At 32.5% G+C, this 20,971-nt stretch overlaps 1 protein-coding gene across 1 annotated transcript in view; it reads right to left on the bottom strand.

Moving 5' to 3' along the window:
• Nucleotides 1–5,759: 5,759 nt before the first annotated feature.
• The window catches only part of LOC134572089 (guanylate-binding protein 3-like), a 33,435-nt gene continuing 18,223 nt past the window's right edge, over nucleotides 5,760–20,971 (bottom strand). The window contains exons 9-13 of the mRNA XM_063430901.1: nucleotides 20,695–20,776; nucleotides 19,772–20,098; nucleotides 19,384–19,498; nucleotides 14,951–15,024; nucleotides 5,760–6,052 (exon numbers count right to left, since the gene is read on the bottom strand). Of these exons, the coding sequence (XP_063286971.1) occupies nucleotides 5,841–6,052; nucleotides 14,951–15,024; nucleotides 19,384–19,498; nucleotides 19,772–20,098; nucleotides 20,695–20,776 (810 nt within the window). The 3' untranslated portion in view covers nucleotides 5,760–5,840. The remainder of the gene's footprint in view (nucleotides 6,053–14,950; nucleotides 15,025–19,383; nucleotides 19,499–19,771; nucleotides 20,099–20,694; nucleotides 20,777–20,971) is intronic.

Consider the following 20,971-nt stretch of genomic DNA (forward strand, 5'->3'; position numbering starts at 1 on the left):
ATTCTGATGTCATCTTATTATATGATGGAATGGTGTGCATCATTCTGATGTCATCTTATTATATGATGGAATGTTGTGCATCATTCTGATGTCATCTTATTATATGATGGAATGGTGTGCATCATTCTGATGTCATCTTATTATATGATGGAATGTTGTGCATCATTCTGATGTCATCTTATTATATGATGGAATGTTGTGCATCATTCTGATGACATCTTATTATATGATGGAATGTTGTGCATCATTCTGATGTGATCTTATTATATGATGGAATGTTGTGCATCATTCTGATGTCATCTTATTATATGATGGAATGTTGTGCATCCTTCTGATGTCATCTTATTATATGATGGAATGTTGTGCATCATTCTGATGACATCTTATTATATGATGGAATGTTGTGCATAATTCTGATGTCATCTTATTATATGATGGAATGTTGTGCATCATTCTGCTGTCATCTTATTATATGTTGGAATGTTGTGCATCCTTCTGATGTCATCTTATTATATGATGGAATGTTGTGCATTATTCTGATGACATCTTATTATATGATGGAATGTTGTGCATCATTCTGATGACATCTTATTATATGATGGAATGTTGTGCATCATTCTGATGACATCTTATTATATGATGGAATGTTGTGCATCATTCTGATGACATCTTATTATATGATGGAATGGTGTGCATCATTCTGATGACATCTTATTATATGATGGAATGTTGTGCATCATTCTGATGTCATCTTATTATATGATGGAATGTTGTGCATCATTCTGATGTCATCTTATTATATGATGGAATGTTGTGCATCATTCTGATGACATCTTATTATATGATGGAATGTTGTGCATCATTCTGATGTCATCTTATTATATGATGGAATGTTGTGCATCATTCTGATGTCATCTTATTATATGATGGAATGTTGTGCATCATTCTGATGACATCTTATTATATGATGGAATGTTGTGCATCATTCTGATGTCATCTTATTATATGATGGAATGTTGTGCATCATTCTGTTGTCATCTTATTATATGATGGAATGTTGTGCATCATTCTGATGTTATCTTATTATATGATGGAATGTTGTGCATTATTCTGATGTCATCTTATTATATGATGGAATGTTGTGCATCATTCTGATGTCATCTTATTATATGATGGAATGTTGTGCATCATTCTGTTGTCATCTTATTATATGATGGAATGTTGTGCATCATTCTGATGTCATCTCATTATATGATGGAATGTTGTGCATCATTCTGATGTCATCTTATTATATGATGGAATGTTGTGCATCATTCTGATGACATCTTATTATATGATGGAATGTTGTGCATCATTCTGATGACATCTTATTATATGATGGAATGTTGTGCATCATTCTGATGTCATCTTATTATATGATGGAATGTTGTGCATCATTCTGATGACATCTTATTATATGATGGAATGTTGTGCATTATTCTGATGACATCTTATTATATGATGGAATGTTGTGCATCATTCTGATGTCATCTTATTATATGATGGAATGTTGTGCATCATTCTGATGTCATCTTATTATATGATGGAATGTTGTGCATCATTCTGATGTCATCTCATTATATGATGGAATGTTGTGCATCATTCTGATGTCATCTTATTATATGATGGAATGTTGTGCATCATTCTGATGACATCTTATTATATGATGGAATGTTGTGCATCATTCTGATGACATCTTATTATATGATGGAATGTTGTGCATCATTCTGATGTCATCTTATTATATGATGGAATGTTGTGCATCATTCTGATGTCATCTTATTATATGATGGAATGTTGTGCATCATTCTGATGTCATCTTATTATATGTTGGAATGTTGTGCATCATTCTGATGACATCTTATTATATGATGGAATGTTGTGCATCATTCTGATGTCATCTTATTATATCATGGAATGTTGTGCATCATTCTGATGACATCTTATTATATGATGGAATGTTGTGCATCATTCTGATGTCATCTTATTATATGATGGAATGTTGTGCATCATTCTGATGTCATCTTATTATATGATGGAATGGTGTGCATCATTCTGATGTCATCTTATTATATGATGGAATGTTGTGCATCATTCTGATGTCATCTTATTATATGATGGAATGTTGTGCATCCTTCTGATGTCATCTTATTATATGATGGAATGTTGTGCATCATTCTGATGACATCTTATTATATGATGGAATGTTGTGCATAATTCTGATGTCATCTTATTATATGATGGAATGTTGTGCATCATTCTGCTGTCATCTTATTATATGTTGGAATGTTGTGCATCCTTCTGATGTCATCTTATTATATGATGGAATGTTGTGCATTATTCTGATGACATCTTATTATATGATGGAATGTTGTGCATCATTCTGATGACATCTTATTATATGATGGAATGTTGTGCATCATTCTGATGACATCTTATTATATGATGGAATGTTGTGCATCATTCTGATGTCATCTTATTATATGATGGAATGTTGTGCATCATTCTGATGTCATCTTATTATATGATGGAATGTTGTGCATCATTCTGATGACATCTTATTATATGATGGAATGGTGTGCATCATTCTGATGTCATCTTATTATATGATGGAATGTTGTGCATCATTCTGATGTCATCTTATTATTTGATGGAATGTTGTGCATCATTCTGATGACATCTTATTATATGATGGAATGTTGTGCATCATTCTGATGTCATCTTATTATATGATGGAATGTTGTGCATCATTCTGATGTCATCTTATTATATGATGGAATGTTGTGCATCATTCTGATGTCATCTTATTATATGATGGAATGTTGTGCATCATTCTGATGACATCTTATTATATGATGGAATGTTGTGCATCATTCTGATGACATCTTATTATATGATGGAATGTTGTGCATCATTCTGATGACATCTTATTATATGATGGAATGTTGTGCATCATTCTGATGTCATCTTATTATATGATGGAATGTTGTGCATCATTCTGATGTCATCTTATTATATGATGGAATGTTGTGCATCATTCTGATGTCATCTTATTATATGATGGAATGTTGTGCATCATTCTGATGTCATCTTATTATATGATGGAATGGTGTGCATCATTCTGATGTCATCTTATTATATGATGGAATGGTGTGCATCATTCTGATGTCATCTTATTATATGATGGAATGGTGTGCATCATTCTGATGTCATCTTATTATATGATGGAATGGTGTGCATCATTCTGATGTCATCTTATTATATGATGGAATGTTGTGCATCATTCTGATGTCATCTTATTATATGATGGAATGTTGTGCATCATTCTGATGTCATCTTATTATATGATGGAATGGTGTGCATCATTCTGATGTCATCTTATTATATGATGGAATGGTGTGCATCATTCTGATGTCATCTTATTATATGATGGAATGTTGTGCATCATTCTGATGTCATCTTATTATATGATGGAATGTTGTGCATCATTCTGATGTCATCTTATTATATGATGGAATGTTGTGCATCATTCTGATGTCATCTTATTATATGATGGAATGTTGTGCATCATTCTGATGTCATCTTATTATATGATGGAATGTTGTGCATCATTCTGATGTCATCTTATTATATGATGGAATGTTGTGCATCATTCTGATGTCATCTTATTATATGATGGAATGTTGTGCATCATTCTGATGTCATCTTATTATATGATGGAATGTTGTGCATCATTCTGATGTCATCTTATTATATGATGGAATGTTGTGCATCATTCTGATGTCATCTTATTATATGATGGAATGTTGTGCATCATTCTGATGTCATCTTATTATATGATGGAATGGTGTGCATCATTCTGATGTCATCTTATTATATGATGGAATGTTGTGCATCATTCTGATGTCATCTTATTATATGATGGAATGTTGTGCATCATTCTGATGTCATCTTATTATATGATGGAATGATGTGCATCATTCTGATGTCATCTTATTATATGATGGAATGTTGTGCATCATTCTGATGTCATGTTATTATATGATGGAATGTTGTGCATCATTCTGATGTCATCTTATTATATGATGGAATGTTGTGCATCATTCTGATGTCATCTTATTATATGATGGAATGTTGTGCATCATTCTGATGTCATCTTATTATATGATGGAATGTTGTGCATCATTCTGATGACATCTTATTATATGATGGAATGTTGTGCATCATTCTGATGACATCTTATTATATGATGGAATGTTGTGCATCATTCTGATGTCATCTTATTATATGATGGAATGTTGTGCATCATTCTGATGTCATCTTATTATATGTTGGAATGTTGTGCATCATTCTGATGTCATCTTATTATATGATGGAATGTTATGCATCATTCCCAATAACATTTTGTAAATGCCTGAATGGTAATTTTGGGTCAATTTGGGGGATTTCCATGAAGGTTCACAATTTGAAGACACATAAAGTACATTTACCACTCAATAATGGTCTATGCCAGGGCAACCTTTTCGTAGCACTGTGCCAAAACAAGATTTTGAAGTCCCCTGGCGTGCCATTCTTATTTTTTTTTTTTAAATTGAGGTGTATGTTTCTGTATTGTGCATGTGTTATTTATGGCTGCTGCAGTTGCTTTGTTACATTGTATGTATGCGTATGTGGGCTGTTATATTATATATGTTAATGAGTAGTTTGTGGTATTGTGTATGATAACTATGAATGTGGGTTGTGCATGGAAGCTGATTGTGTTCTTGTGTGTCTGTATGATATGTTTTGCCACATTGTGTCTGGTGGTGTGTCTCTGTGTGGGGCTGCATTTAGGAGGTGGCTTGAGGGGCTGTGTGTGTGTGTGTTTGTGTGTGGGCTGTTTGTATTATTTGTATGAGAGGGAGGCTTAACCTGGAAGGAGCTGCAATAGCTGCTGTGGGCTGCTCTACTCCTCCCGTGTGGTTTTTAGTTCACAGGTGCTGGGAGGAACCATCCTAAGATCACTTTCTCTAAGTGCTGCAATGTGTAAACTGAGGATTGTCCCTCACCACCTGCAATCACTGCTCGGTGAGCGCTAGCAGATATCTGAAGTCTGACTGGGAGCCTCTGGCATCCTAGAGTGGCTTGGAAAGACACCTTGACTGTATGCCACAGGTTGCTGATCCCTGGTCTATGCCTTTCTTTAACAAACCTATTCCAGTGATTTATTTACTCGGTTACATAGTTACATAGTTACATAGTTACATAGTTACATAGCTGAAAAGAGACTTGCGTCCATCAAGTTCAGCCTTCCTCACATATGTTTTTGCTGTTGATCTAAAAAAAGGCAAAAAAAAACCTGAAGTGCTTCCAATTTTGCAACAAACTAGGAAAAAATTCCTTCTTGACCCCAAAATAGCAGTCAGATGTCTCCTTGGATCAAGCAGCTATTAGCCCACTAATTATACATGATATCCCTGTATGTTATGTTTCTGCAAGTATTTATCCAATTGCAGTTTAAACATCGGTGTAGTTGCTTAATATAAGGCTGCATAGTGCTGTCACAGGTAGAAACGTGGAACATTGCATTGTAACAGACAATTTACAGGGATAGGATTGTAATTACAGCATAAGGTTCCATTAAAGGCTGCATTAAATGAATATATGAATAATTTTTTGTGCTATTGTTTTATTTTGTTTATTTATTTCAGGAAAAAATAAGCTGTTTTTTTTCGTATGGCTGGCATTAGAATTCTGGAAATGGAATATCCGGCACAATGTCTTTACATCTCCATGTCATTCAGAATTAATTAAAAGAAATGCTAAAAAATAAAATCAACGTTTTGCAAAACATAATAGAGAAATGTCAGGATGTCCAGATGTTGCTTTCGAATGGCGACGTGATCTGACCGGGTGTAATTTTCTATTGCGTGGATCTGTTCCACGTGCATTTTGTGAAATTTCCCCTCTAACTCCTTTAAAACATCAGACTTTGCATCCTGCCGATTGGTCAGAACAACGAATGGCATGATCCCTGGAATTGGAAAAGAAAGTTAAGGAGAGCAATTGTCAGGGTAACCACCTGATCCCAATGGCATCTCATTATATGTTGGAATGTTGTGCATCATTCTGATGTCATCTTATTATATGATGGAATGTTGTGCATCATTCTGATGTCATCTTATTATATGATGGAATGTTGTGCATCATTCTGATGACATCTTATTATATGATGGAATGTTGTGCATCATTCTGATGTGATCTTATTATATGATGGAATGTTGTGCATCATTCTGATGTCATCTTATTATATGATGGAATGTTGTGCATCCTTCTGATGTCATCTTATTATATGATGGAATGTTGTGCATCATTCTGATGACATCTTATTATATGATGGAATGTTGTGCATAATTCTGATGTCATCTTATTATATGATGGAATGTTGTGCATCATTCTGCTGTCATCTTATTATATGTTGGAATGTTGTGCATCCTTCTGATGTCATCTTATTATATGATGGAATGTTGTGCATTATTCTGATGACATCTTATTATATGATGGAATGTTGTGCATCATTCTGATGACATCTTATTATATGATGGAATGTTGTGCATCATTCTGATGACATCTTATTATATGATGGAATGTTGTGCATCATTCTGATGTCATCTTATTATATGATGGAATGTTGTGCATCATTCTGATGTCATCTTATTATATGATGGAATGTTGTGCATCATTCTGATGACATCTTATTATATGATGGAATGGTGTGCATCATTCTGATGTCATCTTATTATATGATGGAATGTTGTGCATCATTCTGATGTCATCTTATTATTTGATGGAATGTTGTGCATCATTCTGATGACATCTTATTATATGATGGAATGTTGTGCATCATTCTGATGTCATCTTATTATATGATGGAATGTTGTGCATCATTCTGATGACATCTTATTATATGATGGAATGTTGTGCATCATTCTGATGTCATCTTATTATATGATGGAATGTTGTGCATCATTCTGATGACATCTTATTATATGATGGAATGTTGTGCATCATTCTGATGTCATCTTATTATATGATGGAATGTTGTGCATCATTCTGATGACATCTTATTATATGATGGAATGTTGTGCATCATTCTGATGTCATCTTATTATATGATGGAATGTTGTGCATCATTCTGCTGTCATCTTATTATATGTTGGAATGTTGTGCATCCTTCTGATGTCATCTTATTATATGATGGAATGTTGTGCATCATTCTGATGTCATCTTATTATATGATGGAATGTTGTGCATCATTCTGATGACATCTTATTATATGATGGAATGTTGTGCATCATTCTGATGACATCTTAATATATGATGGAATGTTGTGCATCATTCTGATGTCATCTTATTATATGATGGAATGGTGTGCATCATTCTGATGTCATCTTATTATATGATGGAATGTTGTTCATCATGCTGATGTCATCTTATTATATGATGGAATGTTGTGCATCATTCTGATGTCATCTTATTATATGATGGAATGTTGTGCATCATTCTGATGTCATCTTATTATATGATGGAATGTTGTGCATCATTCTGATGTCATCTTATTATATGATGAAATGGTGTGCATCATTCTGATGTCATCTTATTATATGATGGAATGTTGTTCATCATGCTGATGTCATCTTATTATATGATGGAATGTTGTGCATCATTCTGATGACATCTTATTATATGATGGAATGTTGTGCATCATTCTGATGTCATCTTATTATATGATGGAATGTTGTGCATCATTCTGATGTCATCTTATTATATGATGGAATGGTGTGCATCATTCTGATGTCATCTTATTATATGATGGAATGTTGTGCATCATTCTGATGTCATCTTATTATATGATGGAATGTTGTGCATCATTCTGATGACATCTTATTATATGATGGAATGTTGTGCATCATTCTGATGTGATCTTATTATATGATGGAATGTTGTGCATCATTCTGATGTCATCTTATTATATGATGGAATGTTGTGCATCCTTCTGATGTCATCTTATTATATGATGGAATGTTGTGCATCATTCTGATGACATCTTATTATATGATGGAATGTTGTGCATAATTCTGATGTCATCTTATTATATGATGGAATGTTGTGCATCATTCTGCTGTCATCTTATTATATGTTGGAATGTTGTGCATCCTTCTGATGTCATCTTATTATATGATGGACTGTTGTGCATTATTCTGATGACATCTTATTATATGATGGAATGTTGTGCATCATTCTGATGACATCTTATTATATGATGGAATGTTGTGCATCATTCTGATGACATCTTATTATATGATGGAATGTTGTGCATCATTCTGATGTCATCTTATTATATGATGGAATGTTGTGCATCATTCTGATGTCATCTTATTATATGATGGAATGTTGTGCATCATTCTGATGACATCTTATTATATGATGGAATGGTGTGCATCATTCTGATGTCATCTTATTATATGATGGAATGTTGTGCATCATTCTGATGTCATCTTATTATTTGATGGAATGTTGTGCATCATTCTGATGACATCTTATTATATGATGGAATGTTGTGCATCATTCTGATGTCATCTTATTATATGATGGAATGTTGTGCATCATTCTGATGTCATCTTATTATATGATGGAATGTTGTGCATCATTCTGATGTCATCTTATTATATGATGGAATGTTGTGCATCATTCTGATGACATCTTATTATATGATGGAATGTTGTGCATCATTCTGATGTCATCTTATTATATGATGGAATGTTGTGCATCATTCTGATGACATCTTATTATATGATGGAATGTTGTGCATCATTCTGATGTCATCTTATTATATGATGGAATGTTGTGCATCATTCTGCTGTCATCTTATTATATGTTGGAATGTTGTGCATCCTTCTGATGTCATCTTATTATATGATGGAATGTTGTGCATCATTCTGATGTCATCTTATTATATGATGGAATGTTGTGCATCATTCTGATGACATCTTATTATATGATGGAATGTTGTGCATCATTCTGATGACATCTTAATATATGATGGAATGTTGTGCATCATTCTGATGTCATCTTATTATATGATGGAATGGTGTGCATCATTCTGATGTCATCTTATTATATGATGGAATGTTGTTCATCATGCTGATGTCATCTTATTATATGATGGAATGTTGTGCATCATTCTGATGTCATCTTATTATATGATGGAATGTTGTGCATCATTCTGATGTCATCTTATTATATGATGGAATGTTGTGCATCATTCTGATGTCATCTTATTATATGATGGAATGTTGTGCATCATTCTGATGTCATCTTATTATATGATGAAATGGTGTGCATCATTCTGATGTCATCTTATTATATGATGGAATGTTGTTCATCATGCTGATGTCATCTTATTATATGATGGAATGTTGTGCATCATTCTGATGACATCTTATTATATGATGGAATGTTGTGCATCATTCTGATGTCATCTTATTATATGATGGAATGTTGTGCATCATTCTGATGTCATCTTATTATATGATGGAATGGTGTGCATCATTCTGATGTCATCTTATTATATGATGGAATGTTGTGCATCATTCTGATGTCATCTTATTATATGATGGAATGTTGTGCATCATTCTGATGACATCTTATTATATGATGGAATGTTGTGCATCATTCTGATGTGATCTTATTATATGATGGAATGTTGTGCATCATTCTGATGTCATCTTATTATATGATGGAATGTTGTGCATCCTTCTGATGTCATCTTATTATATGATGGAATGTTGTGCATCATTCTGATGACATCTTATTATATGATGGAATGTTGTGCATAATTCTGATGTCATCTTATTATATGATGAAATGGTGTGCATCATTCTGATGTCATCTTATTATATGATGGAATGTTGTTCATCATGCTGATGTCATCTTATTATATGATGGAATGTTGTGCATCATTCTGATGACATCTTATTATATGATGGAATGTTGTGCATCATTCTGATGTCATCTTATTATATGATGGAATGTTGTGCATCATTCTGATGTCATCTTATTATATGATGGAATGGTGTGCATCATTCTGATGTCATCTTATTATATGATGGAATGTTGTGCATCATTCTGATGTCATCTTATTATATGATGGAATGGTGTGCATCATTCTGATGTCATCTTATTATATGATGGAATGTTGTGCATCATTCTGATGTCATCTTATTATATGATGGAATGTTGTGCATCATTCTGATGACATCTTATTATATGATGGAATGTTGTGCATCATTCTGATGTGATCTTATTATATGATGGAATGTTGTGCATCATTCTGATGTCATCTTATTATATGATGGAATGTTGTGCATCCTTCTGATGTCATCTTATTATATGATGGAATGTTGTGCATCATTCTGATGACATCTTATTATATGATGGAATGTTGTGCATAATTCTGATGTCATCTTATTATATGATGGAATGTTGTGCATCATTCTGCTGTCATCTTATTATATGTTGGAATGTTGTGCATCCTTCTGATGTCATCTTATTATATGATGGAATGTTGTGCATTATTCTGATGACATCTTATTATATGATGGAATGTTGTGCATCATTCTGATGACATCTTATTATATGATGGAATGTTGTGCATCATTCTGATGACATCTTATTATATGATGGAATGTTGTGCATCATTCTGATGACATCTTATTATATGATGGAATGGTGTGCATCATTCTGATGACATCTTATTATATGATGGAATGTTGTGCATCATTCTGATGTCATCTTATTATATGATGGAATGTTGTGCATCATTCTGATGTCATCTTATTATATGATGGAATGTTGTGCATCATTCTGATGACATCTTATTATATGATGGAATGTTGTGCATCATTCTGATGTCATCTTATTATATGATGGAATGTTGTGCATCATTCTGATGTCATCTTATTATATGATGGAATGTTGTGCATCATTCTGATGACATCTTATTATATGATGGAATGTTGTGCATCATTCTGATGTCATCTTATTATATGATGGAATGTTGTGCATCATTCTGTTGTCATCTTATTATATGATGGAATGTTGTGCATCATTCTGATGTTATCTTATTATATGATGGAATGTTGTGCATTATTCTGATGTCATCTTATTATATGATGGAATGTTGTGCATCATTCTGATGTCATCTTATTATATGATGGAATGTTGTGCATCATTCTGTTGTCATCTTATTATATGATGGAATGTTGTGCATCATTCTGATGTTATCTTATTATATGATGGAATGTTGTGCATTATTCTGATGTCATCTTATTATATGATGGAATGTTGTGCATTATTCTGATGACATCTTATTATATGATGGAATGTTGTGCATCATTCTGATGACATCTTATTATATGATGGAATGTTGTGCATCATTCTGATGACATCTTATTATATGATGGAATGTTGTGCATCATTCTGATGTCATCTTATTATATGATGGAATGTTGTGCATCATTCTGATGTCATCTTATTATATGATGGAATGTTGTGCATCATTCTGATGACATCTTATTATATGATGGAATGTTGTGCATCATTCTGATGACATCTTATTATATGATGGAATGTTGTGCATCATTCTGATGACATCTTATTATATGATGGAATGTTGTGCATCATTCTGATGTCATCTTATTATATGATGGAATGTTGTGCATCATTCTGATGACATCTTATTATATGATGGAATGTTGTGCATCATTCTGATGTCATCTTATTATATGATGGAATGTTGTGCATCATTCTGATGACATCTTATTATATGATGGAATGTTGTGCATCATTCTGATGTCATCTTATTATATGATGGAATGTTGTGCATCATTCTGATGTCATCTTATTATATGATGGAATGTTGTGCATCATTCTGATGACATCTTATTATATGATGGAATGTTGTGCATCATTCTGATGTCATCTTATTATATGATGGAATGTTGTGCATCATTCTGATGTCATCTTATTATATGATGGAATGTTGTGCATCCTTCTGATGTCATCTTATTATATGATGGAATGTTGTGCATCATTCTGATGACATCTTATTATATGATGGAATGTTGTGCATCATTCTGATGTCATCTTATTATATGATGGAATGTTGTGCATCATTCTGCTGTCATCTTATTATATGTTGGAATGTTGTGCATCCTTCTGATGTCATCTTATTATATGATGGAATGTTGTGCATTATTCTGATGACATCTTATTATATGATGGAATGTTGTGCATCATTCTGATGACATCTTATTATATGATGGAATGTTGTGCATCATTCTGATGACATCTTATTATATGATGGAATGTTGTGCATCATTCTGATGTCATCTTATTATATGATGGAATGCTGTGCATCATTCTGATGTCATCTTATTATATGATGGAATGTTGTGCATCATTCTGATGACATCTTATTATATGATGGAATGTTGTGCATCATTCTGATGACATCTTATTATATGATGGAATGTTGTGCATCATTCTGATGTCATCTTATTATATGATGGAATGTTGTGCATCATTCTGATGACATCTTATTATATGATGGAATGTTGTGCATCATTCTGATGTCATCTTATTATATGATGGAATGTTGTGCATCATTCTGATGACATCTTATTATATGATGGAATGTTGTGCATCATTCTGATGACATCTTATTATATGATGGAATGTTGTGCATCATTCTGATGTCATCTTATTATATGATGGAATGTTGTGCATCATTCTGATGTCATCTTATTATATGATGGAATGTTGTGCATCATTCTGATGACATCTTATTATATGATGGAATGTTGTGCATCATTCTGATGTCATCTTATTATATGATGGAATGTTGTGCATCATTCTGATGACATCTTATTATATGATGGAATGTTGTGCATCATTCTGATGTCATCTTATTATATGATGGAATGTTGTGCATCATTCTGTTGTCATCTTATTATATGATGGAATGTTGTGCATCATTCTGATGTTATCTTATTATATGATGGAATGTTGTGCATTATTCTGATGTCATCTTATTATATGATGGAATGTTGTGCATCATTCTGATGTCATCTTATTATATGATGGAATGTTGTGCATCATTCTGATGTCATCTTATTATATGATGGAATGTTGTGCATCATTCTGTTGTCATCTTATTATATGATGGAATGTTGTGCATTATTCTGATGTCATCTTATTATATGATGGAATGTTGTGCATCATTCTGTTGTCATCTTATTATATGATGGAATGTTGTGCATCATTCTGATGTCATCTTATTATATGATGGAATGTTGTGCATCATTCTGATGTCATCTTATTATATGATGGAATGTTGTGCATCATTCTGATGTCATCTTATTATATGATGGAATGTTGTGCATCATTCTGATGTCATCTTATTATATGATGGAATGTTGTGCATCATTCTGTTGTCATCTTATTATATGATGGAATGTTGTGCATCATTCTGATGTTATCTTATTATATGATGGAATGTTGTGCATTATTCTGATGTCATCTTATTATATGATGGAATGTTGTGCATTATTCTGATGTCATCTTATTATATGATGGAATGTTGTGCATCATTCTGATGTCATCTTATTATATGATGGGATGTTGTGCATCATTCTGATGACAGCTTTGACAGGGAATGCCCCTTTTTGTTCCATCATCATGAAAATGATGCGATGCGTGATTCCAGAATACCAATTAAGGAACAGCCCACACATGAATAAATAGGTTTAAATCTTACAAGGTTGCTTAAAATCACCTATTTATGCAAAATATGTTCTTGTCGAGACAGATTCAGACCACGTCACCCATAGCAGCCATTTGCCCAAATATGACACATAGGCATGGCGTCAATTAGGTGAGGACACTCATTACCATTTTGGCATCATTCCGTTGATGCAGGACAATAAGGTTATAAAACCCTGTCTGACCTGTCATTGTCTGTAGTAACCTGAGTACGTTCATTGGTGTCTCTCTTATTCGGTTTTTTAACTTTGGTGTGTGTAATGACCAACCAGACTTCTCCAGACCTGACCATGGCTCATTATGCTGCTATTCTGTTCTCCCTTGGCCGGGCCTGTATCGTCATCATTCTACCTCCGTTTCATACGTTAAGCCCGGCCACCTCTAGGGACTGGTAACACGTTACTATCTCTCTGGGCTAACCTAGATTTGTGGGTGAATGCTGCATAATCCTAACGGCAGTAAAACGCTCGGTAGGTAAGGAGGGAGGTGACAAGAGGAAATTATGAAACATAATGATCTACAAAGAGAAATTCTAATGTGCCCATTAATTCCACTCTAACCTCCAGTCCTGGACCCTGCGAGACAGCCCAATTCGGGACCTATCTTGCTTTTACTCGGGTTCTGCCTCAGTAATGGAGCACCAATGGAGCACAGTGCAGTTTGAGTGAATTATTACGCACACAGCTGGCAGCACACGGTCATTGTAGAGAATTTACACCCACTTCCATTGAGCTCTGCAGACGGCCAGCTTAGATGGCAGTACGGTGCTTTCAGTGTGCATGGCAGCCTTGCTCATCGCTGGCACAGTCTATCTATGGTACATCAATGGCCCTGCACCCTTTCACCCCAATTAAATAACACTTAATGGTAAATGACTTGCCCATATTTGGTCTCTGGAAATATGTGATCATGCCTTAGTGAGCCTTTAGGGCTGTAAATGGTTAATCTCAGAGGATATCTGCTTTGTTATCAATAATGCTGCTTTGATTGAAGCTGCCACTCTCTGGGGGGGGGGTCAGTATGTAAGGGTGTAGGTGGCTGTACTTACTGCTCCGTTTGTGAGAGCTGGTAATAAGTTCTTTCATGCTGGTAAATTCCTGATCATTTAAAGAATATTTCGCACTAAAAAAATAAATAAAAAGAAACACGAAATACATATCACTGGAATAGTCCTAGTTTGGGGGATACAACGAGAGAGAGAGAGAGAGAGAGAGAGAGAGAGAGAGACCCGGCACTATTTATTATATATTATATGACAGTTACCTGTGTATAAGGACTGGCATTATTTTATTATATATTATATGACTGTTACCTGTGTATAAGGACTGGCATTATTGTATTATATATTATATGACAGTTACCTGTGTATAAGGACTGGCATTATTTTATTATATATTATATGACAGTTACCTGTGTATAAGGACTGGCATTATTTTATTATATATTATATGACAGTTACCTGTGTATAAGGACTGGCATTATTTTATTATATATTATATGACTGTTACCTGTGTATAAGGACTGACATTATTTTATTATATATTAAATGACTATTACCTGTGTATAAGGACTGGCACTATTTATTATATATTATATGACAGTTACCTGTGTATAAGGACTGGCATTATTTTATTATATATTATATGACTATTACCTGTGTATAAGGACTGGCACTATTTATTATATATTATATGACTGTTACCTGTGTATAAGGACTGGCATTATTTTATTATATATTGTATGACTGTTACCTGTGTATAAGGACTGGCATTATTTTATTATATATTATATGACTGTTACCTGTGTATAAGGACTGGCATTATTTATTATATATTATATGACTGTTACCTCTGTATAAGGACTGGCATTATTTATTACATATTATATGACTATTACCTGTGTATAAGGACTGGCATTATTTATTATATATTATATGACAGTTACCTGTGTATAAGGACTGGCATTATTTTATTATATATTATATGACTGTTACCTGTGTATAAGGACTGACATTATTTTATTATATATTAAATGACTATTACCTGTGTATAAGGACTGGCACTATTTATTATATATTATATGACAGTTACCTGTGTATAAGGACTGGCATTATTTTATTATATATTATATGACTATTACCTGTGTATAAGGACTGGCACTATTTATTATATATTATATGACTGTTACCTGTGTATAAGGACTGGCATTATTTTATTATATATTATATGACTGTTACCTGTGTATAAGGACTGGCATTATTTATTATATATTATGACTGTTACCTCTGTATAAGGACTGGCATTATTTATTACATATTATATGACTATTACCTGTGTATAAGGACTGGCATTATTTATTATATATTATATGACAGTTACCTGTGTATAAGGACTGGCATTATTTTATTATATATTATATGACTGTTACCTGTGTATAAGGACTGGCATTATTTATTATATATTATATGACTGTTACCTCTGTATAAGGACTGGCATTATTTATTACATATTATATGACTATTACCTGTGTATAAGGACTGGCATTATTTATTACATATTATATGACTATTACCTGTGTATAAGGACTGGCATTATTTATTATATATTATATGACTATTACCTGTGTATAAGGACTGACATTATTTTATTATATATTATATTACTGTTACCTGTGTATAAGGACTGACATTATTTATTATATATTATATGACTGTTACCCGTGTATAAGGACTGGCATTATTTTATTATATATTATATGACTGTTCCCTGTGTATAAGGACTGGCATTATTTATTATATATTATCTGACTGTTACCTGTGTATAAGGACTGGCATTATTTAATATATATGATATGACTGTTACCTGTGTATAAGGACTGGCATTATTTATTATATATTATATGACTGTTACCTGTGTATAAGGACTGACATTATTTTATTATATATTATATGACTATTACCTGTGTATAAGGACTGGCATTATTTATTATATATTATATGACTGTTACCTGTGTATAAGGACTGGCATTATTTATTATATATTATATGACTGTTACCTCTGTATAAGGACTGGCATTATTTATTATATATTATATGACAGTTACCTGTGTATAAGGACTGGCATTATTTTATTATATATTATATGACTATTACCTGTGTATAAGGACTGGCACTATTTATTATATATTATATGACTGTTACCTGTGTATAAGGACTGGCATTATTTATTATATATTATATGACTGTTACCTGTGTATAAGGACTGGCACTATTTTGTTATATATTATATGACTGTTACCTGTGTATAAGGACTGACATTATTTTATTATATATTATATGACTATTACCTGTGTATAAGGACTGGCATTATTTATTATATATTATATGACTGTTACCTGTGTATAAGGACTGGCATTATTTATTACATATTATATGACTGTTACCTGTGTATAAGGACTGGCATTATTTTATTATATATTATATGACTATTACCTGTGTATAAGGACTGGCACTATTTATTATATATTATATGACTGTTACCTGTGTATAAGGACTGGCACTATTTTATTATATATTAAATGACTGTTACCTGTGTATAAGGACTGGCATTATTTTATTATATATTATATGACTGTTACCTGTGTATAAGGACTGGCATTATTTTATTATATATTATATGCCTGTTACCTGTGTATAAGGACTGGCATTATTTATTATATATTATATGACAGTTACCTGTGTATAAGGACTGGCATTATTTTATTATATATTATCTGACTGTTACCTGTGTATAAGGACTGGCATTATTTTATTATATATTATATGACTATTACCTGTGTATAAGGACTGGCACTATTTATTATATATTATATGACTGTTACCTGTGTATAAGGACTGGCACTATTTTATTATATATTATATGACTGTTACCTGTGTATAAGGACTGGCATTATTTTATTATATATTATATGACTATTACCTGTGTATAAGGACTGGCATTATTTTATTATATATTATATGACTGTTACCTGTGTATAAGGACTGGCATTATTTTATTATATATTATATGACTGTTACCTGTGTATAAGGACTGGCATTATTTTATTATATATTATATGACTGTTACCTGTGTATAAGGACTGGCATTATTTTATTATATATTATATGACTGTTACCTGTGTATAAGGACTGGCATTATTTATTATATATTATATGACTGTTACCTGTGTATAAGGACTGACATTATTTATTATATATTATATGACAGTTACCTGTGTATAAGGACTGGCATTATTTTATTATATATTATATGACTGTTACCTGTGTATAAGGACTGGCATTATTTTATTATATATTATATGACTGTTACCTGTGTATAAGGACTGGCACTATTTATTATATATTATATGACTGTTACCTGTGTATAAGGACTGGCATTATTTATTATATATTATATGACAGTTACCTGTGTATAAGGACTGGCATTATTTTATTATATATTATATGACTATTACCTGTGTATAAGGACTGGCATTATTTATTATATATTATATGACTGTTACCTGTGTATAAGGACTGGCATTATTTATTATATATTATATGACTGTTACCTGTGTATAAGGACTGACATTATTTATTATATATTATATGACAGTTACCTGTGTATAAGGACTGGCATTATTTTATTATATATTATATGACTGTTACCTGTGTATAAGGACTGGCATTATTTTATTATATATTATATGACTGTTACCTCTGTATAAGGACTGGCACTATTTATTATATATTATATGACTGTTACCTGTTTATAAGGACTGGCATTATTTATTATATATTATATGACAGTTACCTGTGTATAAGGACTGGCATTATTTTATTATATATTATATGACTATTACCTGTGTATAAGGACTGGCATTATTTATTATATATTATATGACTATTACCTGTGTATAAGGACTGGCATTATTTATTATATATTATATGACTGTTACCTGTGTATAAGGACTGGCATTATTTTATTATATATTATATGACAGTTACCTGTGTATAAGGACTGGCATTATTTATTATATATTATATGACTGTTACCTGTGTATAAGGACTGGCATTATTTTATTATATATTATATGACTGTTACCTGTGTATAAGGACTGGCATTATTTTATTATATATTATATGACTGTTACCTGTGTATAAGGACTGGCATTATTTATTATATATTATATGACTGTTACCTGTGTATAAGGACTGGCATTATTTATTATATATTATATGACTGTTACCTGTGTATAAGGACTGGCATTATTTTATTATATATTATATGACTGTTACCTGTGTATAAGGACTGGCATTATTTTATTATATATTATATGACTGTTACCTGTGTATAAGGACTGGCACTATTTATTATATATTATATGACTGTTACCTGTGTATAAGGACTGACATTATTTTATTATATATTATATGACAGTTACCTGTGTATAAGGACTGGCACTATAATGTCAGGTTTGTTAACCTTCCGTTCAGTTATTGGCTCCAATCCTTCATTTACACCCCAAACCATGTCTTTGCTCAATCCCACACAGTTATCTGAAAATACACAAAATTTAGAGAAATAAAATATCTGTCACAATTGTGATTAATTTACTAATATCAACAATTAATATAGTATATAGATATTACACAGAAATATAAGTAAATATATAAGTCTAACAGAAAATAATGTAAAGTAACAGACAGTTACTAATAATATAAATATTTTATTCCCTGTATTATGTTCATTCTTGTTATTTCGTGTCATTATATAACTGGGAAAAATATATATATATTTTACAACCAGAATTCTTCAAACTGGGAACCTACTGAGCTGAGCAAAAATTTCACAGGAATCCAGCTTGGTGAAGCCTGGGTTGTCCACGAGAACCATGGTCTCTGTCAGTGGGTACGCCTTTCTAATCATTGTTTCAGCCTCATTAGTTCTACCTTCTCCAGCCCGGTCCTGGAAGCCCTTACTACTCATTGCGTATAAACAGGAATTGACAAGCGATGACTTCCCATGACCAACAAAGCCAATCATTTGTATGAGAATGCTGTCATAGTTCCTGTTCTCCAGCCGGTAATTACTGATATATCTGGAGAGCTGGCCGGTGTCAGTCATATTATCCACTTTATATTCTTGGTTCTTTTTCTCTGAAACCAGAAAGAGACTGAAATTAAAAGACTCAGTTTGCTAAATGTTAGACCATGCTGTACATCCAAATGACTGGAATCTACCATCAGCTCAAGAAGAACACTTTCTCTGTTGTCGTTTGCTGGAAACTGTTATACAGCGCTATGGAATTTGCTGGTGCTATATAAATAATAATAATAAATACATAGTCAGGACACTGTAATTCCACCATCAGGCTCGGTTTGGCAGGTTTAAAGCTGGGAATGTGCATTGGGCTGAATTTGGAGAGTTGCAATGTTCTGGATGGTTAGAGCAACATTCGAAATTCAGACAGCAGTCGCGTTCTAGAGTTTAAAAACCACGGTGAATAACTAATGTCTAAAATGCCAAAAAATATATATTTACTGATCTCTAATCACTGCTCTCATAGATTAAATATAAATAATAATGTAAATAAAGTCAAATTCACTGCAACATTTTAGGATTTTTATAAAAGTAATCTAAATGAAGATTTCAGATATCAGCCAGAACAATATGTTTTACATCGTTACGCTTTATGTACACAAACACATTGTTTATATATTTATGAAAAAGGATAAAGATTAAAAAAAATCACCTGATAACTTTTTCTCGGTCTGTTTAATAATTTCTTCCATTGGTTCAATTTCCTTCAAATAATCCTGGAGAACGTGTTCTGCCTTTCGGGGTACAGAAAATGAAGAAATAAATTAATAAAAACTGCTCCTGCAGAGTTAAATTTGAGATTTCCCACCCAAAGTGTTAAATACAAAATAAAATCCCCAGGACTGGACTTCTGGACCAAACAAAAATGTTGGGCAAATTTACCCAACGTGTCCTTTAACCCCTTAAGGACCAAGCTTCTGGAATAAAAG

Source organism: Pelobates fuscus, chromosome 8 (assembly GCF_036172605.1).
Source record: "Pelobates fuscus isolate aPelFus1 chromosome 8, aPelFus1.pri, whole genome shotgun sequence".
Taxonomy (NCBI): domain Eukaryota; kingdom Metazoa; phylum Chordata; class Amphibia; order Anura; family Pelobatidae; genus Pelobates; species Pelobates fuscus.